Source organism: Neovison vison, chromosome 3, assembly GCF_020171115.1.
Source record: "Neovison vison isolate M4711 chromosome 3, ASM_NN_V1, whole genome shotgun sequence".
Taxonomy (NCBI): Eukaryota; Metazoa; Chordata; class Mammalia; order Carnivora; family Mustelidae; genus Neogale; species Neogale vison.
In genome coordinates, this window is record NC_058093.1 from 103,960,998 (window position 1) to 103,986,371 (window position 25,374).

General features: G+C 46.1%; 1 protein-coding gene across 2 annotated transcripts in view; it reads right to left on the bottom strand.

Moving 5' to 3' along the window:
• Positions 1-14,407, bottom strand: part of SCTR (secretin receptor) — a 70,704-nt gene extending 56,297 nt beyond the window's left edge. For both annotated transcript variants that reach the window (XM_044242618.1, XM_044242617.1), the window contains exon 1: positions 14,170-14,407. In XM_044242618.1, coding sequence (XP_044098553.1) covers positions 14,170-14,238 — 69 coding nt within the window. In that variant the 5' untranslated portion in view covers positions 14,239-14,407. The remainder of the gene's footprint in view (positions 1-14,169) is intronic.
• Positions 14,408-25,374: the final 10,967 nt, after the last annotated feature.

A 25,374-nucleotide genomic window follows, 5' to 3' on the forward strand; every position in this document is an offset into this window, starting at 1 on the left:
AATTACAGGAAATTTTAAAAACAATATGTAAATATAGAGAAAGGTAGACACTTCATTCCATGTCTCCATTCCCATTCCTACCTCCAGCTATAACCTCTCTGGCAGAGACTACTCTTTGTCTCCTTAATAATTATTCTTCCCTTCCTCCACTGCAATCAGAATTTAACTGGGCATATGGTTGCCCATCTGGAGACTGGAGTTTCCAATTTCTCTGCAACTAATGCGTGCCCACTTGACTAGGTTCTAGCAATGGATTAGAGCAAAAGACGCGTGCAAATGCTATCTTTTGCCTTTAAAAGGAAAGGAACATGCTTCCCTCTTTCATGTGTGGATACAGTGATGAGCCATATTCAATCATGGGGAGGAGGGCAACACTTCAGGCTTGACTCCCCTGCCAGATTCAGAGGACAAAATCCATCCTGGACTGCACTGGTGAACTTCCACATGCCACAACATCCTTTTGGTATTAATATAGACAACATAGCTCATAACAGACTTTGGAAATTTACTGCCAAGGACAAGGAAAGAGGCATTATCCTAATTAGAATCATTGGTCTCAATTCCCTATGGGAGTTTATACATATGACCTCATGGCGGATGGAGTATACTTCCTCACGTGGACTTGGCCATGTGACTGGCCACTGGGATGCTAGGTAGTTGTGATATGAAGAGAAGCTTGAAATATGTTTGCACAGATATGCTTGCTCTCTTGCCTTTCTGCCACCTGGGGTATCCCGCTGGTCTTGGAAGAATGAATAATACACATGCAGCAGACTTGAACCTAACCCTGGGGGCTGGAGCCAAGCCAGCTGGATCAATCAAACCGTAGCTCCCTTGCAAACAAAGAGGGAAATAAACACCTATTGCTTTATACTACTGAAATGTTTATGATTGTTACGCAGCATAGCTGACTAACACAGGGCAGGAAACAGATTCTAGGGCAGCATTTAGGGAGTGAAGTGTGCCATTTAGGGAGTGAAGTTCCCCTCAAGACGTGGCGATTTGCACTATGGGATTCAAGAAAGAGTCACTCCTGCAGAGAGGACTCTTGAAAAAATGGAGGAAGGTTAGAAATGAGAGGACACCTGCACTGAAAATATCTCTCCAAGAAAAGTTCAGTTTCCTTGGTGTTTTCCCCTTGGACTACAGAAAAAATAATAATCAGAGGACAGTTAAACTTTTTCTTCTTACCCTATGTTTCCTTTTTTTAAATCATAGTAGAATATACATAACATAAAATTTAGTGCTTTAAAATTTAGTAGTAGAATATACATAACATAAAATTTAGTGCGTTTAAGTGTACAGTTCAGTGGCATTAAATACATTGACAATGTTGTGCAACCATCGTCACGATTTCCTGAAATTTTTCAACATCGCACCAGGAGCTCTGTACCCAGTAAGCAATAACTACCCATTTCCCTCCTTCCATGATGACCTCTGGTCTACTTTCTGACTCTACAAATTTTCTTATTGAAGGTATTTCATGTAAGTGGAATCATGGTATGCGTTCCATGTCTGGTTGACTTCCCTTACTGTGTTTTCAAGATTCATCCACGTTGTAGCATCTATCAGAATAGCATTCCATTGTCAGGCTGAATACTATTCCATTGGGTGTATACACCACGTCTTGTTCTTCCATTCCTCTGCTGATGGACACTCATGTCTCTTCCACCTCTTGGCTATTGTAAATAATGCCGCCATGAACATGGGTGTGCAAATATCTGAGTCCCTGCTTCTGATTCTTATGGGTGGATAACCAGAGACAGAGCTGCTGGATCACATAGTAATTCTATGTTTACTTTTTTAGGAACCACCAAAGGGTTTTCCACAAAGCTGCACCATTTTACATTCCCACTAGCAATACACAAGGGTTTCGTTTTCTCCACATCCTCATCAACCCTTGTTATTTTTTTTGTTTTACTTTATATTTTTTAAAAGACTTTATTTATTTATTTATTTAATGAGAGAGAGGAGGAGCAGAAGGACAGCAAGAGGGAAGGGAAAGAATCTGAAGCAGACTCCACGCTGATTGCAGAGCCCAACATGGAGCTCGGTCTCATGACCTTGAGATCATGACCTGAACTGAAATCAAGAGTCAGAGGTTTAACCAGCCCCGCCACCCAGGTACCCCTGTTTTACTTCATATGTTTTTAAAGTAGGTTCTACACTCAGTGTGGGGCTCGAACCCTGAAATCAAGAGTCACACGTTCTACCAACTGTGCCAAACAGGAGCCCCTATTTTTGTATTGTGTTTTAGTAACAGCCATCCTGGTGGGTGTGAAGTTGACTCATCCCACATTTCTTTTACCCCTATCCTTCCATTAAAATGTAATAAACCAAAATAATTCTGTGTTGTAGTGGCCTGCCAGCAGCAGCATTCTGCTGAAAGGACTGAGCCCATGGCTCAGATGGTGAACTGCAGTTAAGAAAAGGGGCCCTCGGGGAACCCCTGGGTGGCTCAGTCAGTTAAGCAGCTGTCTTCAGCTCTAATGATCCCAGGATCCTGGGATTGAGCCCCACATCGGGCTCCTTGCTCAGCAGGAAGCCTGCTTCTCTCTCTGCCTCTGCCTGCCTCTCTGCCTGCTTGTGCTCTCTGTCTTTCTGACAAATAAATAAATAAAATCTTTAAAAAAAAGAAAAAAGAAAAAGAAAAAAAGAAGAGAAAAGGGGCCCTTGAGGTTGCTGGGAGAGGCTGGGAGGACTGTGTTCAATGGAGTAACCACCCGGTAGAGGCACTAGAGGAAGAATAAATGGAAAATAAGCCCCCTTATGATCTAAATTAACCTAGAGAAGGGAAGGAGAAGCTGCATGTGTATTTATATGTATATTTCTATATGATTATTAAACATAATTTTACTTAAAATTCACAGGAGAGGGGCACCTGGGTGGCTCAGTCATTTGTGTCCAACTCTTTGTTTTGGCTCAGGTCATGATCTCAGGGTCCTGAGATGGAGCCCAAAGTCGGGCTCCGCAAGCTCTTCACAGAGTCTGCTTGGCATTCTCTCTTCCTCTTTCTCTGCCCTTCCCCTCCATGGCCTCACTGTCCCTTTCTAAAATAAAGAAACAAAATCTTTATAAATAAATAGATAGATATAGAATGAAATAGAATTCAAGGAAAAACAAATGAAGATAAAAGAACTGCTAACATTGTCCTCAAAACAAGAGCTACTAGTCCTCAAAAGATATCTTTAAACAGTTAAAAAGTTCAAATTTGTGTATGAGTTTTTTCTATCTTTTACTTGTACTAGAGCCAAGGAGTTTGTCATGAAAAATAGCAGTTTCCTTCCCTAACCTTTACCTACTTTCCAGAGGCAACCATTTTCAACTCTTCAGCGGTTCATTTGGTTTTTATCTCCATATTGTTTTTAAGATTTTCTTAAAGTAATCTCTGCACCCAGCGTGGGGCTCAAACTCATGACCCCAAGATTAAGAGTCACATGCTTCTCTGACTGAGCCAGTCAGGCACCCCCCATATTTTAAAATTATATTCTTACACTGCTACTTCTTGGTTTGTTCATCAGAGACACTATTTAAAACTCTGTTACGGAAGACAAAGATTTAGATGTTTTATTTTTATTTTTTTTTAAAGATTTTATTTATTTATTTGATAGAGAGAAATCACAAGTAAGCAGAGAGGCAGGCAGAGAGAGGAGGAAGCAGGCTCCCCACGGAGCAGAGAGCCCGATGCGGGGCTCGATCCCAGGACCCTGGGATCATGACCTGAGCCGAAGGCAGAGGCTTTAACCCACTGAGCCACCCAGGCGCCCCAGATTTAGATGTTTTAAAATCTTCCTACATATACTTCTGTCCCCCATATGTTTAGTTTTTAATTTATATTTATATGTATATTTAATTTGAATTTTAATATTTGATTTAATTTTTAGTTAAATGAATGGTCTATATTTATAATGTCTTGTTTTGACTGTGACATATCGTTCACCGCTAAGTCTAGCCATGTAAAATGATTATGTCTCTTCTCGTACATTTTGTTTTTCCTGAGGTCAATAATTACTTTGTTTTTTTCATTTGATTAGTGTTCTCTGTACATATGGCTAATTTTTCCAAGTGCTCTGATTGCTTCAAGAGACATCTATCAACAGTTGTATTTGTTTTACCTCTAGGGACCTCTCTGCCGGCCCTCATTCCTCTCACTCCAATCCAGGCCTGATGCCTGGCTGTAATTTGGGGTACCCTCTCCTCCACTCTTTTTTTTTTTTTTAAGATTTTATTTATTTATTTGACCCAGAGAGAGAGAGAGAGATCACAAGTAGGCAGAGAGGCAGGCAGAGGTGGGGGGGGGAAGCAGGCTCCCCGCCAAGCAGAGAGCCCCATGCGGGGCTCCATCCCATGACCCTGAGATAATGACCTGAGCCAAAGGCAGAGGCCTAACCTGCTGAGCCACCCAGGCACCCTCCCCCACTCCTCTAACTAGTCTTCACTTTCATAGATTTCAAGTCATTTTCCTTGCTTCGCTTCCTTGTTTTGCAGAAGCACAGTCTCTAGTTACTTCCTACGAAAGCATGTGTGGGAGATAAACTTTGAAATCTCGGCAGGAATGAACAAGCTTTTATTAATCTGATAATTAATCAAATTTGGCAGAGAATTCTGAGTTGAAAAGAAATTTCCTTCCAAGTTTTGAAGGCATTTCTCCTCTCTTCCAGTATCGGTAAGAAATCCAATTGAGCTTCACAGCCTTTTGTACGTGACTTCTGTTTTCTCTGTAGAAATACTCAGGATTTTTCTTTTTAGTTGCTTTTAAATTCGTTGTGGAAACGCTTCTTTTTTTATTCATTGGTTAGATACTCAGGGGACATTTCTATTTGAAGATTTGTGTTCTTCATGTCTGGGAATTTTTAAAATGTTATGTGATTTATTTTATTAGTTCCTCCCTTTATCGTCTCTATTCCGTCTTCCTAGAATTCATATTATTTGAATAGTGGACAACACAGATGGACCATCTAATCTTTTCACCTTTCTCTACTCTCCTACCCTTGTGTCAGATGCTCTTTTTCTGAGGTACCTCCTTAACATCACCTGTTGAGTTTCCCAATAAATGTTTTGTCATTATACACTTAATTTCTACACAGCTTTTCTTATTCTCTGGTGATTCCTTTTCTCTAACACCCTCTTTCCCACATTCTTTATTCTTAGATCCAGCATCCTTTTTTTTTTTAATTAAAGTTAGATTTATTTATTTTTTTAAGAGAGAGAGAGCATGAGCAAGGGGAGAGAGAAAGAGAAAGGGAGACAGACTCAGGCAAACTCCCTACTGAGTGTGGAGACTGATACGGGGCTGAATCCCAGGACCCCAAGATCGTGACCTGTGCTGTAGTCAAGAGTCAGACTCTTAACTGCCTGAGCCCCGTGCCCCTACATCTGGCACCCTTTTTAAAGGACTGTATTTCAGAACATTAACTGTAATCATGTGACCTTTTTCTCCTCTCTGCATGGTGGATATTTCCTCTTTTCCTTCTGTTTGTTTTTACATTGGAGGACTTTCTCAGTACCATATGTATATACATATATACACATAGATACACACACATATTATCATATGTGATATATATGTATATAATATATAGAACATATATGTGTGCATGTATATGATTGAAGTATGGTTGACACACGCCACTACATTAGTTTCAGGTGCACAACATAAGGATTCCACAAATCTATACATTAGTGCTGAGCTCTCCTCCAGAGTAGCTACCATCATAGTTCCTTTGGTTATGGTGCCTGTGCTGTGCTCAATGCCATAGTTAAGACTGAAGCACTAATGGGATCCTTAGAACCATGGTGAGTACGAACAGTTCATTGCCTTTGCTGTACAATAAATAATCAGGCTGAGTGGGTCTCCACAATCAGGATCTATATTTCTCCTCTATGCTCAGAGCCTTTCCAGGGCTCTGCAGGCCAATGAGACCACTGGTCATCAATCTCCCTCTTCCTGGCACACATATGTAGGTTGGTATCCCCCCCCCCACTGCTACCCTTACATCATTCACTGTACATTCCCCAAGATTTATCTCTGCTTCATTGCGGTCTTGTCTTGTTCCCTTTGACTTTGTGGGTTTATACCTTTGTGATTCCTTTACTAGCACATTAAGGATGGTCCCAGGGACAGAGCAGATAAACACCTGCAGTTAATTTGTCATTTGAAACTGTCCTAATGTAACATTTGCACATCCTAATGTAACACTCAAATACAATAGAAATGTGTATTTGGTGTTCATCTCTGGTTCCTGGCATAGTGCTCCTAAATCCCCTTGCAATTTCCTGAGCATTAGGGGTGAGAGAAGCATCTTTTGTTATAATATTGGGTCTTATGCCTCAGTTCCTAATACAAGAGCCTCTAAGACCCTTGAGATCTCCAAAGTGAGGAGTGACTTTGTATATTCTGATAAGATGACTGGAGGCTGGGGGCCCTAGATATGGGGGCTGGTTACCAACCATGTGGTGAGAGATTGGAACTTCCTGCTGCCCTTCTGACCACAGGAGATGGGAGAGAGGGTAAAGACTAAGTAAGTCATCAATGGTCAGTGACTTCGTCAATTGTGCCTCTGTCATGAAACCTACACCAGGGGTTTGGAGAGCGTCCATGTTCCCCCTTCCCCACCCTCTGCATCTCTTCCACTTGGCTGTCCCTGACCTGTGGCCTTTATAATAAATCAGTAATGGCAAATAAAATACTTTCCCGAGTTCTGTGAGCCTTTCTAGCAAATTACTGAATCGAAGGAGGAGGTCATGGGAACCCTCAACGTACAGCTGATCAGCCAGAAGTATGGGTGACCCGGGCTCGTGATTCAGCGTCTAAAGTAGAAGCAGTCTTGTGGACTGTGTCCTTAACCCACGGGGTCTCTGCTGATTCCAGATGGGTAGAGTCAGAACTGACTTGAATTTGATTTTTTTTTTAAAGATTTTATTTATTTATTTGAGAGAGAGAGAGCACATGCACTAGGGAAGGCGCAGAGGGAGAGGGAGAAGCAGACTTCCCACCAACATCAGGCTTCAATCCCAGTCTGGAGATGCCATGCCAGGACTCAACCCAGGGACTCTGGAATCATGACCTGAGCCGAAGACAAATGCTTAATCCACTGAGCCACCCAGGCGCCCCAGAACTGAACTGAATTTTAGAACACCCGGCTAGTGTCTGCAGGGTTGGAGGATTGGCTGTCAATGTGAGGAAAAACCGCATATATTTAGCACCATAAGTAAAATATTTTGGGCAGAAAATCCCAAAATTGTTGGTACCAAGAACGGGATGCTACTTGGTATTAAAAAAGGCACCTCGGACAAAAGTACACTTAAAGATATGTATTCCTCCTAAATTCCCTAAGAGAGTATAAGAAAAAAGAACTTTGCTAAATGGTATTTTTCTTTATTATTGTAATTAACCACACAAAAACACACATTACAGGACTTCTCCTCTTCAGTTTCCACTTACTCTATACCCAGCAATTGATTCATCCCTGGGGACACAAAGGTAGATGGGACGTAGTTGCTGCTCTTGAAGCTCCTGGCCTGAGGGGTCCAGAGAGGCCAACTGTTCAAGTACACATGGAAGGCAGCGGCCAGATGGCAATGGACCAAAAGTGGAGGCAGGGGACTGACCCTCTAGGAGGTGACTCCAGCACTTTGGGAAGAAGTGAGAATCACTTGACCCAGAATAGCAGTACCAGAACATCCCATAAACAAAAAGGCCTGGATAGGACAGTGGGCAAGCCGATTCTCCAGCAGGGGGCAGTGGATTGAATGTCGGGGTGAGGGCAGAGGACAGTGTGACTCCCATGAGGCTGGTTTGGGTGCCTCCCTAGTTTCAAGAACAGGAAAAACAAAGAAAAGAGAAGAGGTCTTGGGAGCTGGGGTAAGATGAGTCTGGAAGACTGGATTTATGACAGGGTAGGACTGCTGAGGGAGATCACACAGTAAGAGTGAGGAGAGGAAGGACAAGCCTGGGCAGAGATCCTTCCAGGACCGAGAAGACAGAGAGCAAATGGCGACTGCAAATCCATGAAGAGCAGAAGCCAAGAGAGTGAGGGGTGGAAAGGAGGGTCCCACACCGGCTGTCTCGAGACGCCAGGGTCCGGTGCCACTTTGCCAAAAACTGTCAGGTATATGCCTGCAGTCTCGGCATCATGATTTACAACCTCCCATCTCTCTCATAAATCGTGGACCAGAGCAGAAAGGGTATAATGAAGACAGCAAAATGAAAGTTACATAGGAGACGGATTTCAGTGCGTGGTGGGGTGGGTGGCGGTGGGCTGAGAAATCAGAGAAGATGGAGGCAGGCATCATGGATGCTTCTTCCAAGAAGCTGGCCGTCAGGGGCAGAGATGGATCTGTGGCTGGGAGGCCCAGCGTGCACCTCCTGGGCTGGACAAGCTGACCAGCTGGTGGGGAAAGGCACTTAGTTGAAAAGGTAAAGACTGGGCGCAATGGCTGTGTCCTCTCAAGACAGGAATCCTTGTGGATTGGAGTGGAAGGACTGGGAGCACAGGTGCAGGGACTGGCCAGACTAGCCAGAGAAGTGCCTCTCTTCCACTGGGATGATGCTAGGGACTGAATGTCTGTGCCCCACCCCCACTCCCCAAATTTTTATGCTGAAACCCTATCCCCCATGGGACTGTATTTGTAGATTGGGCCTGGAGGGCAGTAAGGAAGTTTAAACACAGACAGAAGGATGGGCCCCTGATCTGACAGGATTAGTGTCCTTCTAAGAAGAGACAATGGAGAGCTCACACTCTGTCTCTCTGCACCCGCTCAGAGGAGAGGTCAGGTCAGGACAAAACAGGAAGTGAGCCCTCACCAAAACCAACTCTGCCGACTCTTGATCTGGGACATCCAGTCTCTACAACTGTGAGAAAACAAATGTCTGTTGTTTGAGCCTCCCAGTCTGTGGTACTTTGTTACGGTAGCCAGAGCTGAGTGACACAGATGGAAGGAAGGAACAGGAAGGTAGAATTTTTTTTTTTTTTAAGATTTTACTTCTTTATTTTAGAGAAAGAGAGCACAAGTAGGGGGAAGAGCAGAGGAAGAGGGAGAAACAGGCTCCCTGCTGAGCAGGGAGCCCGATGCGGGGCTTGATCCCAGGACCCTGGGATCATGATCTGAGCTGAAGGCAGACAGGTTAAGACTGAGCAGCCCAGATGTCCCAGGAGGGTATAGTTTAGATACATCTATAAGAACCAGATGTTTGTTGGTCGGAGGAAGTTCATTCTCTGACTCTCAGGAAATAAGAGACAAGCTTATCTATGGAAAATGAAAGAGGGGTTGGTGAGGTCAGGAACATAGATATCAGGAAGAGCCCACCAGTGAGGGATCGACGTCAGACATCCAGAGGATTCTAGAAAAGACAGGAAAACTTGGGAATGCTGGCAGCATGGTGTGCTGGGACTTCAGGACATGGCCAAGCAGAGATGTCACTTCCCCAAATGCCCCTTGGAATCTTCTGGATATGGAATGCTGAGACTGACTGGGCCTCAGGTTATTATTATTTTCTGGAGTCCACAGGAAGGCTGAGCAGCCCTGTTTGTAATGTAAGCAAGTAGATAGGATCTGAGTGTTGTGGGTTTTACCTTGGGCTGCAGGTTGTCCCAATGCCTGAGTGAAGGTCAGTGGGGAGAAACCTCGGCTTGCTAAATGAAGGCAGGGGAAGTGAGGAGCAACTCAGGGGACACTGGAGAGCGCCACTATGGTGGTGTCACTCTCACCCTGGTTATGAAGTCTGGGCTTTCAAAGACAGGTGCCAGAAGAGAGCTCCGCCCTCCCTCCTCCCTGCAGCCAGGTAGAGGAAGCCATAGGGCAGGGGACCAGGTGGAGAGAGGTGGGCTCCATGGGACCACTGAATGATGATGCCAAAGCTAAGAAAAGAAGCTCCCTAAAGAGTCTGGGAAGTGCACCACCTGGTTGATTGACTTTGTGACCCCAAGCTCATCTCTGGCCCCTTTAATAAAATGCTGGTGTAGGGTGCCTGGGTGGCGCAGCGGGTTAAGCCGATGCCTTCAGCTCAGGTCATGATCTCGGGGTTCTGGGATCGAGTCCCACATCAGGCTCTCTGCTTGGCAGGGAGCCTGCTTCCTCCTCTCTCTCTCTCTGCCTGCCTCTCTTCCTACTTGTGATCTCTGTCAAATAAATAAATAAAACTTGTTTTAAAATAAATAAATAAATAAAATAAAATGCTGGTGTAATTTATCTTTGTGTTTTATAAATTGATTGATTAAATTAAACAGAAATGAATGTCACTTTGAGAGTGAATTGAAAGAGAATTTTGTGACAGCCCCTTGGGGACAGAGACCAGCGCAGGCCTCTTTCTGGGAGATGCCGGTGCTGGTTAGGAATCCTGGAGTTGGGTCCTCACACCACATCTGGGCGTCTGGGCGGGCGGCCCTGACTAATGGCTTCACCTCTCTGAGCCTCTGCTGCTTCTTCTGCACAATGAGGGTTATGAGAATAAAGTCGGATGCTGTGGGCAAGGACTCGGCTGAGTATCTGGTGATGGGAGTGCTGGATAAAGGAAGTCCTTATCATCATCCTCATCATTCACATTTATCTTAGAGATAGTAACAATTCCAAAAGAAATCTACAAATATTTCCCTAGAAAAAGAGAAGGTGATTTTTCGGGGATATAAAAAAATGCCAGGGGTGCGTGGGTGGCTCAGTGGGTTAAGTGTCTGCTTTTGACTCAGGTCATGATCCCAGGGTCCTGGGATCGAGACCCGCGTCAGGCTCTCCACTCAGAGGGGAGCCTGCTTCTCCCTCTTCCTCTGCCTGCAGTTCCCCCTGCTTGTGCGCTTGCTCTACCTCTGTCAAATAAATAAATAAATTCTTTTTAAAAAAATCCCAGAGAGCCTTCTCTGAAGAGTTGTCCATAGCCAGCTCCTCAGGTGACCCTTGCCAGTCCTCCTGAAATTCTGCTTCCGGTTGTCACAGAGCTTGTCAGCAGCCCCTGGAAGCAGGAGCACCATGGGCTGTTCCCCCAAGCCAGGACTTTTTCTGTCTCTGAGCCATCCACTGATACAGGATGGAGAGAGGGGGGAGAGCGAGAAGGAGGCTGGAGAAGATCAAGCCCATTGTTGCACAAGCCATTTTGTCTGCAAGTGGGTGTTCATCGGGTACCTTGGCTCCAATTCCCTGTCACCAAACCCATGGTCCTGAATCCCACATGCAATAAACCACTATTGCTAGTTCTGCTTGTGCCTTTCCCCTGACACAGGACAAGCTTTAAGGCAGTGGTTCTTGACCGGGGGAGTTCTGCCCTCTCTGCTTCCCAGATGACATCAGGCAATGTCTAGAGACATTTTTCTGTGGGCACGACATGGAGAGGTGCTCCTGGCTTCTAGTGGGCAAAGGCCAGGGATGGTTCTAGATGGAACACAATTCACGGGAAAGTCCCCCATGACAAAGAAATCTGTGATTTCCCTCTCTCTTCCGTGTCCCCATTATTTCTTCCCTATGACTTTCTCTACGCTGAGGGAGGGCCGAGCTCCCTTCCTGGCACCCCTTGCTGAAAGCCCAGATTTAATATCCGGGGTTACAGTGTCAAAGTTAAGAAACCTCACTTGAAGGAAAAGGCAGCCCTCTCCACCCGATTTAACTCACTAAGATTATCAAGCTGGCGGTTTGCCAGCTGCCACGGATTTTAAAAAGCCCTACCTTGAGTGACTGTTTTGCACTGGCTTGATACACTTATGTACAATTTTCTAAGCAACTTGCCTTCAAGGTGTCCTTGTTTATTACTTGGCACTACACGGAAGTGCCCCAGTTTAGGACACTCCTTTTGGATGTCATCATTTCATTCATTCACTCAACCAACACACGCTCATGAGCTCCTCCTTACACTGTGACAGGCTCTAGGGAGAGGGATGAATGAGACAACATGGCAAAGTGTGCGCACTGGGGAGCAGGAGGGGGACAGACGGGCTGGTGAATAATCTTGATCTCGTTCCAATTAAAGGTCCTCATGAGATTCATGGGGGTGGGACAGCAAAGGGAGGCGTGGTCCACGTATCCTATGGAGGTCTCAGAAAACTGGCCCCTTCAGCCATAGTCACTTTCTGGTTTCCATTTACAAGTGACTTTCCTGACACTTCACTGTGTAGAAAGGCAAGGGGGTAGGCTGGGTAGCAGTAATAAGCAATTTGGCCTAACGATGCCTCGTTAGGAAGTTGCCTATAACCTCATTCAAAGGGGGAACCAAATGAATAAAAAATTGGTCAAATGTCCTTAAATCTCCAAATCAAATGTTTGAGTCAAAGAAACAGAAGGTAAACAGGGTTTCAAAGGCTGGGAAATACTCCAACCAAAGTAGGTCAATTCCATTCTTATTTATTAAAAGAGTTCTTGCCAAGAAGTATAAGAATTCAGGTCTGAATAAGCCCATAAAATACCCAGAAGACAAAGACTTAGACATAGGAAAACCATCTTGTGATAATACAAGGCAGGACATGAGTGTATGAAAATGACATGTAAAGACCAAGGACATAAGGGAGAGTTGTCCTGGGTGACCAGGATCAAGAGATCTGGGTTCTAGCCCCAGCTCCGCTGCTAACTTGCTGGTTCAGGGCAGCTCTCTTTTCTCTGTGGGTCTCAGTCTGCTCGTCTGTAAAACAAGGGAATTGATCCAGAGGATCGTGAAGCAGCTTTCCAAGGCACACTGAAGACTCACACCAAGTGAAAGCTCTCATTTCCCCCTCTGCTTATTATTGACATAACCTGGGGTCCCCCCGAGACTAAAAATGTAGGTACAATCTCAGTCCTGAGGCCAAGGCACCTGGTAATTTCTTCTGACAACCTCAGGGTTACTGCAAATACTTAATTAGGAAGGAGGGGGGAAGGTGATAAGGAGGAAACTATTAGCTCTTCCATCCCTGGGCACTGAGTAACAACATACCCAGAGGCTTTGAACTGTCCCCAGTGTCCTGGGTGGCATTTCCTCACACTGGGAGTTCAGATTAGTGAGTGGGTACTATTGTTCTAGCACCTTCCAACCACCAGGCCCTGCCACTGGTGAGAAGAGAGAGGCTCCAGGGCTACAAGGGACCTGGGAACGAGGGTCCTAAATTTCTACTTTTCCAAACTACGGCTGCTAAAATGTCACCAAGCTGTGACTATCCACACTCCCATTAGCTCTGGGAGGGAACATTTTTCTTATAATCAACCAGGAGAGGACTACAGGAAGGCAAGGTCATTGGACACCAGGAAGGACTCACCCAGGACAGAGACTGGAGACTCTGAATTTGGTCCCCAAGCACTTTTCCTGGGGAGTTCTTGGGACAGAGCCTTGAGGGCCAGTTTGGAATGCTGATAGGAAGAAGTGGTTCTGGAATCTGCATCACCCCTCCACACACACACACACACACACACACTTCCCACACCACCACTCCCTCCCCATTCCTTCCATCCTGGCTGCCTGGGTGCAGCCACTCATTCACAAATCCCAGTGGGAGAGGCCCTGGATTCCAAAGAGTTCCAGTGGGAAAGGAAAACAAGCCACCCCCTCTGCCTTTCTCTTCTTTTCCACCTCCCCCCCACCCCGCCAGACATTCAGACATTAGGGAGCCAAATCCCAAAGGGGAGGGAGCTGCAAACAGTCCCACCATAGACAGACCCGAGATGTTCCAGCCAGAGCTTTCTGAGGTTTTCCTTTTTGCAGCCCGTGTGTGTGTGTGTGTGTGTGTGTGTGTGTGTGTGTGTGTGAGAGAGAGAGAGAGAGAGAGAGAGAGAGAAATGTCAAGGCTTTGAGACCAACAGACCTGGGTTCCAATATCAACTTTCCTTAGGGCAAGATTTTTTGGTCTCTGAGTCTCTGTTTCATAAAGAGAGGGGGTGACAATATCAACCTGGCCAGCCGATAAGGAGGTTTCAATGAAATAATTGAGGCAGAGTGCCCAGCGCACAATGGGCTCTGCCGGGGGTGTCTCCAGTGTTTCCTTCGAGGCACAGCCTGAAGGAAGGGATGGCGTGGAAGGGAGAGAGGTTTATCTTAGGGCTCCCTTTGCCCTACGCACTTGCTGTTTTTCTCTGGGGGCGAGGCTATCTGGCGAGGAGCTGATAGAGATGATCCTGGGGGGGCGGGCAAAGGGGTGTAAGAGTTCCCCCTGCTCAGCGGAAGATCTGGGGACTCCCCCACGCCCACCTCCCGTGGGACCCGTGGAGGGGAGCGGTACTCACCCTCTGTGCAGCGCAGGCCAGCAGTAGCAGAAGCTGTGGCGGCGGCCACAACAGCAAGCGGGGACGCATGGTGCCCAGCGCGCTCCCGGAGGGGCGCCTCGACGGCCGCCCACCTGTGCGCACCCCGCGGCCTTGAAGCTCAGCGCCCTCGGCGGGGTCCCGCGCCCCAGCAGGTCGCCGCGTCCGGAGCAGCCATGGGTGGGTCACCCGACCCGCGGTGAGCCCCAGGACTGCTCCTCCTCGGAAGAGGTGGCTGCGCGCGCTAAGCCGCCCAGCCCATCGATAAGGACGAGCGGCGCTGCTAGCGCTCCTCCACCCAGCCCCGACTGGCAGGGGGCCGGCGCAGCAGGAGCGCAGGGGAGGAGGAGGAGAAGGAGGGAGGGCGCGGGGGGCAGCAGCCGGCTCCCGCAGGCTCAGCCCGAGGGCGGAGGGGACCAGGAGAGGGCACGCTGCTTTAGCTTCAACGCTGCAACACCCTGGAGTCCGGAAAGGGCGCTAAGTTCCAGAGCAGCTCTGCCGCACCCTGGCTGCCCGCGGATGAGCGACGGATGACAACTTTTTCGAGTCTCGCATCTATTGATACCCACATTCGAGTTAAAAGGTTGTGCCAGTGCCCTGCAGACATAGAGGGTGCTCCGTAAATGCCTTGGCATCTATCGGGTGGCACAGCGACGTGGCACTCCATCTCCAATTTTCATTTTGTGTTTCATTATTAAAGTCATACCCGCCTATTCTAGAAAATTTTCATTCCCATGTGTGCCATTGCACAAGGCGGTGTGAATGATCAGGTGAGACCCAGGTGGATCCTGTGGGACACCCAGGCGTTTTGGGGGGCTGCACTGACTATGAACCCCTAAAGGCTTTGTGCTCCTGGTGTCCTCAGGCAGGTCTCCCTACTCTGAGTGCCCGAGGACTTGGAGGCTGGCTTTTAGCCTCTCAGTACAAGGTACCCTTAAATGGCTCTTACCCAATTTTTTCTTTCTCTGTTTTTGTGCCCATTCCTTCCCTCTTGGCTCTTCCATCTTGACCTTTCTCCCCGCACTTTTGTCAGGGCCTGTTTAGCCAGAGCGGCCCCACCCGGGTTGAACTGCCATTTTGTTGTTTATGCTGTAAAACTTACATTGACCCTGCCCCCTCCCCCCCACCTCAGAGGAACTTACTTAAAAACCAGTCCTGGAAACCAGTCCTATGTAACAAAGTCCAAATACAAGGGTGGGTCAGGCCAGGTGGAGGTATTCAATCAGTGGGGGCACATACTGTCTCCTAGCTACCAAGGAGTATGGGCCCGCCTTTTGGGCACCTTTTGGGCGCCAATTCTGACCAAGGTGATAGACTGGTTCAAATGTCTACTAGGGTAAATTGTAATTCAATTGGTCACTTATGTGTGACCTAACATGATTGTGCAGCTTTCTCTGTGTGTTACAATCTCATTGGCCACCTGTGTGTGGCCAGGCCCAACCACATGGCCTTTGCTCTATAAAAGTTAGCCTGTGAAACAGAGAGAGGTCACCCTCTCTTATAAGAGGTTCGGCCCCGAATGTTCAGTTTGATTCTTGATGCTTGGTGTGAAATAAAGCTTAGCTTGACCTTCACTTTGTATCAGTCTCACTCCTTTAATCACGGACCCATTATTGGCAGACCCAACATTAGGGACCCAACAATTTAAGTACACATCAGCCACTTGAGTTCCCCCAACCCCCTTAGGGACATTATGCCTGTTTGACAGAGAAGGGCACTGAGGATGCAGGAAGGTCAGTGATGCTGCTGGGTCCCCGGCACTCAGAAGGTCAGATGGGAAAGCCTGGCTAACCCTGATACCCTGATTTTCTGTGCCTGACCTCTGGTCAGATGCCTAATCTGCCCTTTAATTTAATTTAATTTATTTTATTATTATTTTTTAAAGACTTTATTTGACACAGAGAGAGAGAGAGAGAGAGATCACAAGCAGGCAGAGGGCAGACAGAGAAAGGGGGAAGCAGGCTCCCCACCAAGCAGAGAGCCCGATGTGGGGCTCGATCCTAGGACCCTGAGACCATGACCCGAGCCGAGGGCAGAGGCCTTAACCCACTGAGCCACTCAGGCACCCCAATATTATTATTTTTTAAAGCTAACTTGCTCTCAAAGCAACATATTCTAGCCCTTAGCAGCCTTCCTTGCCTGAAGAGGCTATTGATAAGGTAAGGTTGGCAGATGGCAGCAAAAACAGAAGGTGGAAAAACTGCTTTCAGCTCTCAAGTCCACAGTCAATGCCCAGGATATATCAGCCTAAAGTATATATGAACATGAACTCTTTTGTAAGAACTTCTGCTGTGGAAATACTCACCCAAAGACTCAGTGCACTATGTGCAAGGATGTTTGTGGAAACACGAGTACGGTAGTGGAGAATAGGAGGTGAAGTGTGTGGAAGGGGAACACACTGCCCCACCCTTGATGTTTCCTTCCTCCCTGAGTGCAGCCATTAGTATAATCCTCCTGACCTTTCTGTATCCCCTCAGTCAGGCCCTCCCCCTATCTCTCTCTCTCTCTCTCTCTCTCTCACACACACACACACACACACACACACACACACACACATGCAGAGGTGGGGAGAGCTCTATGTGACTCATGCATTTGGGGTAAGGACTGGCAAGAGATTCTGCATCCTGCCCAGACCTTTCCTTTGATAGCTCCCCCACCTTGTAGAAAGCCTATAAGTGGATTGTCCTCCCCAGGCTGTTATTGCTGGTCAAGGCTCTGCCTATGTTCATCCAGTATCACCAGTGACAAGGTGGTCTAAGTAATTCTGTAGTTCAGTTTCAGAAAACCCGCTTGCCCACAGGTATAAATGCATACTCCAAGATCAGCTTTATCGCTCATGAAAGTGATATTTGACCTCATCTGTCTTGAGCTTTTTTTTTTTTTAAGATTTTATTTATTTGACAGTCAGAGATCACAAGTAGGCAGAGAGGCAGGCGGGGGTGGGGGTAGCTGGCTCCCTGCTGAGCAGAGAGCCCAAAGCAGGGCTCGATCGAAGGACCCTGAGATCATGACCACCTGAGCCAAAGGTAGAGGCTTAACCCACTGAGCTATTTCTTAAATGGTTCAAGACTCAGGCTGGAAAGAATGTTGTTGCTCCCTAAATGTACATCAGAAACGCATGCCATGGGAACTTGCCATTTTTGCTGTATAGACTTCGTGATGCTCAAATATCTTCTGTAACCACAGTGTGAATTGCTTTTTTGATAGGAAGAAATGTCAAGAAAACAATACAAAAATGGAATCTGTGCTCTATACCGGAGCCCCATGATCTCCGGTGAAATAGCAGAACCACATTTGTTCTGGACATTTAATAAATTCTGGCCTATGGCACGCCATTCTTCCTTACATGGGAGGCTCTGCCTCTCAGAGCATTGAGAAAAGGGTCTGAAGTGTTTCATTAGAAGCCCATTTACAAGCCACTGATGCAGTTAGTGGCCTTAGAAAACCTATCTGAGAAAACAGTTTCATAACAGGGGTGGAAGGAAAGAGGGAGGGAATTAACAAGGTAGTTAGCACCTGCCAGGTGCTAGCTGGAGAACCTTTTAGGCATTTAGAGTGTGTTACCATAGCTAGTCCTCCAGGATTGTATGAGCAATGTTTACTTTCCTTGATCAATGAGATGGGAACTCACGGCTTAGGGAAGGTAAGTACTCACCTCCAATAACACAGCTAACAAGGGGGTAGGGGGAGGATTTGAACCCAGGACTGAGGGCAAAGCCTCTGCCTTTATCTTTTGCACTGTACCAGGGTTCCTTTCCATTATGAAGATGACTTTATTACCCTCCGGCTTCCAAAGTGTTTTGGAACGCATCATCTTATTTGACCCTTAAAACAGCCCTGTGGGGGTGGCGGGACCAGCAGCCACGGCCTGGCAGGAGAGGGAGAACACTTTGCACAGGTGGTTTCACTGAAGAGTGTTTAATGAAAGAATCATTGAGGTGCGGGGGTGTGAGAAAGGTTAAGGGAACCAACCAGGGACAGTGAGGTGCCAGGGACTAGCAATGACGAACCTGAAAAGGATGACAAAAACTCTTTCCTTGATGAAACTTGAGCTCAACTCTTCAGAGCCCTCTTCTCTTCTAGGCCAGGACCCCTCTGTCTCTGGCCTGCCCAGCCCAGTCTCAGCAAGAGTCCCACCATCCTCAGCTTAGTGACAATCCCTCCAACTCTGTTTTTTTCCCCCCTTCCATCTCTTGATAGATGACCATCCTTGATTTCTGATAAAGTTCCTCATCTCCCACCTCTGGTGTCCCAATCCCGGCCTGCCTTCAGCAAGAGTCCTGCTAAGTCCTGCCACCCTTGATGTCTCCTCTTTTTATTTATTTATTTTTAAGATTTTTATTTACTTATTTGACAGACAGATCACAAATAGACAGAGAGGCAGGCAGAGAGAGACAGAGAGAGAGAGAGGAGGATGCAGGCTCCCTGCTGAGCAGAGAGCCCGATACAGGGCTGGATCCCAGGACCCTGAGATCATGACCTGGGCCGAAGGCAGAGGCCTTAACCCACCGAGCCACCCAGGCACCCCTTGATGTCTCCTCTTAATGATTTTCTGTCCCCTGTCCCCATCACCCTGCTCCTTGGCCATAAACCTCCACTAGTCCTTGTTGTGTTCCAAGCCGAGCTGGGTTTTTCTTCACTGTTGCAATACCCCCATAGTAATAGTCTTGAATAAAAGTCTTCCTTACCATTTTAGCAAGTGTCACAATAATGAGATGTGATGAGGCTGTAGCTCAAAATCCCACATTTGGGAGGTTGCCTTGCTGGTACCTGAACTCTGGTCTTCTGGTCCCCAGCCCTGAATTGTTTCTGTCCCCCACGCATCACCCCCAACTTTAGTAATGGAAAACCACAGCAAGTATTTATTATCATTTCACAGCTCTGGGGGTTGACTGCCCTCAGCCAGACAGTGCTTATTCAAAGTGTCTCCCAGGGGCATCCGGAGGGCTCAGTTGATAAAGCAGCAAGCAGCCAGCAACCTGGCTCAGATTTAGATCTCAGGGTCACGGGATTGAGCCCCATTAGGGCTGCGTGCTCAGCGGGGAGTCTTCTTAGGACTCTCTCTCACTCTCCCTTTGCCCCTTCCTTCATCCCCTCTCAAATAAATCAATAAATCTTGAAAAAAAAAATTAAGTCTCTCCCAAGGTTACAGTCAGACTGTGGCTAGGACCAGAGTTACCTTGAGAGGCGCTTGGCTGGGGGTGGAGCAGCTGGGGCTCCTCAGGTATCTCCTGCTGTCTCTGTGTGCTTTCTCCACCTGGTCTCAGTGACAGGCAGCTTCCTAGAGGCTCATGATCCCAAAGGTGTGCATCCCAAGATCGAATAGGAAACTTGTGTTGTGATTGATGTTGTGACTGATGACCCAGCCCTGGAAATCACCCAGGGCTGCTTCTCTTGCTTTGTATTGACTACATTGCCAATCTGTCTATCATCATCACTAACTCAGAAAAGGAACTGGTGAGCCCTGGCAGGCTCCACTGCCAACTGGTTGGGTCAGGGTGTGGGGGGAGAGGATGTGGTTGGGGGAGATCACAAAATGGGCGGACAAATTGATTGAAAGGGGAGAGCTCCTAGCTGGGTTTGCCCACGCTGCTTCTCAACCAACTCAAGATAAACTTGTGTGCAAGAGGAGCCAATAACTCAAGAGACAAGGGTTTGGAAAAGAGAAAGGGAGAGATTTATTTTGAGTGCCTACAGCACAGGGAGGTGGCTTGCTCAGTTCTTAACAACCGATCTTCCCAGCCCACAAGATGTGATGGGATTTGATGTTTGAGTACGGGAGCAAACTGTCAAGAAAGAATCTTTGAGATGATTTTTTGTTTTTTGTTTTTTTTTTTAAGATTTTATTTATTTATTTGACAGAGACAGATCACAAGTAGGCAGAGAGGCAGGCAGAGAGAGAGAGGAGGAGAGAGCCCGATGCGGGACTCGATCCCAGGACCCCGAGATCATGACCCGAGCCGAAGGCAGCGGCCCAACCCACTGAGCCACCTGAGATGTTTTCAGTGCAAAAAAGTGGTTTTATTAAAGCACAGAGACAGAACCCGTGATCAGAAAGAACTGCTCTGGGATTTTAAGGAGCAACTGATTATAGGCTTTTAAGCTGGGAGACAAAGGAAGTTTCCAAACGGACTTTCATATGTGAGAGAAAACTGGACGCCTGGCTATTGTCAAGCTAAGGTTGTTTTCCTGTAGCAAGGTATTAACATTAAGACAGTTGGGAGTTTCTGGAGGAAGGTCCTACTCTGCCTATCTCAAGTATTTGTCCATGGGCTGTGGGTTATAAGGAAATTTAATTTTATCTACTATTCTTTTGCCTTTGTTCTCTGCATCAAGATGGACATCTAGAGTCTTACAGAGAGGGCTTGCCGGGGGAGGGAGGCGGGGGGTGTGCAACAGAGCTGGCAGAGAGCAGTGGTCATAGGTGACCATAGGGTTGATATGTGTTCAGCTCACGATCATGGTGGGGAAGGGGTAGTGTGGGATGTGGTCTTCTAGGTATTCCATTGTTATGAGGGCTTTTTTGCTCTGGCACCTGAAATATTCCAGTTATTGCAAAATGTCTTGTCAATGCCTCAAGAAAGTGCAATAAGAAGTAAGCACAATGGTTTTAAGTTAGAGCTGAGTTAAGGGGTCTTGACTATTTCTGGTAATAACTGTTGGGGTCTATAGTTGAGCAAGAGGGTTCACTGACAAAAGCCTGCCCAGATCAAGGGAAGGCAGCATAGACTCAACCTCCTGATGAGAGAATGAAAAGATTCTAGAAGAGCGTGTGAAACCATAAACACTGTTTTGACCATTGGGGGGAAATACCAAAGTATACACTCTCTAAACTTCATTATAACCCCCATGAGTGATGGGGAGGGGCCATCTCTCTGTCTCTCTCTTTTTTTTAAAGATTTATTTACCAATTAGAGAGAGAGTGGGAAAGGGGGACAGAGGGAACAAGAGAATCTCAAGCAGACTCCCTGTGATTGTGGAGCCCAACCCAGGGCTCGATTCCAGGATCTTGAGATAATGACCTGAGCTGAAATCAAGAGTCAGACACTTAACCGACTGAACCACTCGAGTGCCCTATCTCTTTGATTTTGATGACTTTCTATCTAGATCTTGATTCTAATCCTTTTCTCCCTGCATGTAGAGTGGGACATACAAACCTAAGTTATGAACACCCCAAACATAAGTTCACCTTTTCATGACAATAGTTTAGAAATTACCCTGAGGATGGAAGATCCTCTATTTGGTTCCAGGGTAACTTGTTCTCCATTGGTTTCATATAGATATTCTTCTCACCCCAGTGAGGCAGAACTCTGATGGGTACCAGAATGTGTGAAACCCATCAGATATGCCATTTTACACCAAATATGCCATTTTGGTGTAAGGATTATTTTGAAAAAGCTGATGAGAACTTCCAGCCACAGGAAAAGCTCTTTTCCCAACCCCTTTCTGATTGCCTAATGATAAAGTATAAATACGCCTTTTTGTAAAGAAAATTTACATTTATAAAGGAAATTTTCACTTGCTAAAAAAAAGTCTGTACCTGGAAGAGAGTTCTGCCCCAAGACAACTCCTATCACCTGAGAGACACCCGCATAACAAGACAAACCTTATTCATCATACATTTTCCCCCTCCTCTTCCCATAACTTGCTTCCCTAGCCCAGAAGCCCCCAAACCTCTAGTTCCTTTGTTTAACCTAAAATAGTATCTATACTTCAATCATCTGACTGCCTCCCCAAATTTCATTTCCTTGTTAAATTCCAGTGGATCAGCAGGTCATTACAACTGCTTTCGCTTTTGTTAACCTGTCTTCTATCAGATTGATTTGCAAGCTTTGGCCATTGAACTCTGAAGGGTAGGGGTAAAAAATTTTTCCTCCCCTGCAATACAATCCCACAAAAGCTAAATTTGAAAAATCTCTGGTGCCTGAAGAGAAAGAGATCTTTTCTCTTCTTCCTTCTTTTTTTAGCATTTCCTTTAGAAAACTGGTAATTAGAAATCACCTCCGTTTCCTTGAGATGTATGTAAATGTTTTTTAAAAGCAAAATGAACCTATTACCAGTTTTGAATCTGAGAATGGTTTTCTTGAAGGCGGTCGATCTACGTCTGTGAAAATGGATACCAAGGCTCGGGGATGCCCCAGCCCTCTGTCACTGTGGGAGGTTAGCACAGACACTTGACTCCAAGTTGTAATCTCCTGCTTGTCAAAATGATAGAAGTCTTTTTATTTTCCCTTTGGGTAAAGACAATTAACTTGTGTGTGTAAGGGATTGCGTGTGCCTGGCTCTATAAAAGGGTAAGATTTCTATTTGTCTTTGCCATCTCTTTTGTGGTTTGTCAATGATGTACATCTCAGGCTGGTTTAATGTTTAATAATAAAACCGAGTCATTCTTTTCTTCCTTTGGTGGCGAAGATTCACCTGCTTGACTAGAGATTTTATTTTCAATTACTTCTCCAACATGAAATCATTTTTTTGCATTTTTCCAGGAGCAATAAACACTTGTTAGAGAACTAATTAAGCACAGCCATTTCATGAATATTCATTGAGTACCTATTCTGTTTCTTGGGGCCCTGCCAGAATGATGGAAGCCTAGGGCCTGTGGCAATCTCAGCCCCTTGCACAAAGCCTGGGGTACTTTAATTGCAACCCCTTTCAGGAGGCCCAGCAAGATGATGGAGGCTGGTGGTCAAGGCTTCTGAAGTTTATGTAACCCCACAGTTAACAGACCAATTGGTGGGCTGAAGTGAGCAACTACGGAATGTATGGTGGAAGAGATTATAAACTATGATACATTCTATGGGAGCCTGTATTGAGGGACCAGACCCAACCTTGAGGGTTAATGTATGAGGTCACCCTTCTCATGGGTAAAATATATTTCAATATCGATAATTTTATAAGGTTCGATCTAATAGACATCTGTTGGTGTGTCTGGCCAGCCTCCATTCCTCCTTCTTCTGGTACAAGGATCTTCCCTTACCCTCCCCTACTCTCAGAACTTGTGGCTTGGGTGAGGCTTTTACCAACAGCAACCCCAGGGTGAGCACATGACCCAGACCTAGGCGAGGAGAGGCCTCACCACCAGCTAGCACAGTAATTGGTTCAGGGATGGGCACATGACTGATGCTACGCCAATAAGAGTGGCACCACTAAAACCTATGCATGAGCATTATACTAAGCTAGCAGCAAGATGGCAGCCCTCCCACATCGTGAAGAGTCCTGGTTGAGAATAAAACCAAAATGGAGTGGAGAACAAGAGACTAAGAAAGACAAGATCCTAACACTATCTCTGGCACCTAGATGCAGCTGTGACTGAAGCCTCCCATTAATAGAAGATAGGCAGGTAGAGAGACACAATTTTAACTTTTTTACTTTTGAATTCATTCTGTCACTTGCAATCTATTTCTGTCACTTAAATCCATTTCTGTCACCTGTAAAAATGTCCCCTGGCATACACATAAGGAAGGTTTCTCCAGGGAAAGTGACTTTTGAGCAGAAGAACTGATTTGGGGATAGGGGTGGAGGACAGCATTGGGAGTGAGGAATCGTCTGTCCCTGGGTCTCTGGGTTTAAGGCCTTCACCAAATGACCACACCAATGAAATGAACTTGTTCTGCCCCTTCAGCTGCTCAATAAACCAAACAAAGAGGTCTGTCCTCTCTTGAATGTGAGCTTTTCTGGAACCCAACTAATGTATTATTGATGAGCCATAAATAATGGGGCAAGCATGATTTCCTATTCAGTGCTGAAGTACAAAGGTATAACACTGACATTTTAATGAGGTTTTTATGGTCCACCTCACTGTTTACACTCTGGAAATGTAGGCTGGCTCTCTCAGGAAAGCAGTTTTTCCTTTACTTTTCTCATTTTCCTCCTCCATTTGTCAGCATCCTTTTAAATATTTATGTGAAATATTATCATTAAGACAGATCAAATAAAGGAGAGCAAATAAAACCATATCTGAAAGACAATGTTCCCAGTGTTCCCAAGGCCTTATCTTCACTGGAGGGAACGAAGAAAGATCAGGTGTACCCCGATCTCCCAGAGGCCCCCACATTTCTGCCTGATTAGGCAGTTTGGCTTGGCTAACAGAAAAGAATGCTGGCAGCAAACAAACCTGGATTCAAATCCTGACTTAGGCATCAATTTGCCATGCGACCTTGGGCAGTTACCTAAGCCCTCCAGGGCTAACACCCTCTTCTGTGTAATGGGGCAAATAACATCCATCTTTCAGCATTATCACAAGGTTGAAAAAAAAAGATCAGTGCAGGGGCACCTGGGTGGCTCAGTGGGTTAAAGCCTCTGCCTTCAGCTCAGGTCATGATCCCAGGGTCCTGAGATCTAGCCCCGCATCAGGCTCTCTGTTCATTGGGGAGCCTGCTTCCCCCCCCCCCCGCCTCCCTCTCTACCTACTTGTGATTTCTGTCTGTCAAATAAATAAATAAAATATTTTAAAAGAAAAAAAAAAAGATCAGTGCAATTAAACGGCCTCCATATACAACTTCAGATGCATTTGGCTCCAGGTAATGGACAAACCAGCTCAAATTTGTTGAAGTAGTGATAGGGATGAAGAGTGGCTCACATAACTGAGAGCCCAGAGACAGCATAGTTCAAGGTGGACTCATGCGTGGTTCAGGTTCTGTTTGCGTGTGGGTCTCTTGGCGCGGTCTTCCCTTGAGTTGAATAAGCTCAGGCTGATAGCAAGATGGCTACAGCAGTTCTATACCCTCCCATGCATAGTCAGGGCCAGAGAACAGAGAATGTGGTATTCCCTTAAGATACTGACACTTCTCCATTGAGAGGTGGAGTCTGCTGGGGAGGAAGAATTTACTCTGCCTGTCGAGGTCCTTCTAGCTGGACTAAGAATCTAGTGGACACGAGACAGATGAACAGGAGAGAGTCAAATTTAATATTATGTATTTGGGGAATCCACACAGACAAGAAATTCCTAAGACAGGTGAAATAAGTTATATATGTCATTCTGAACTAAGAAGGGGGGGTACGGGTCAGGGACTTCAAAGGGAAAAAAAGCAATTCACAGGAAGATGAAAAAGAATAAATGCTTGGTAAACAAATGTTTACTGGGCCCCTCAAAAACAAGGGGACCTAAAGGACTTTGATCAAACAGGCCTTGCTGGGTCCTTCCCTGCATGCCATACCTAGTTCATAGTATAATGTAGTTTTCTATGG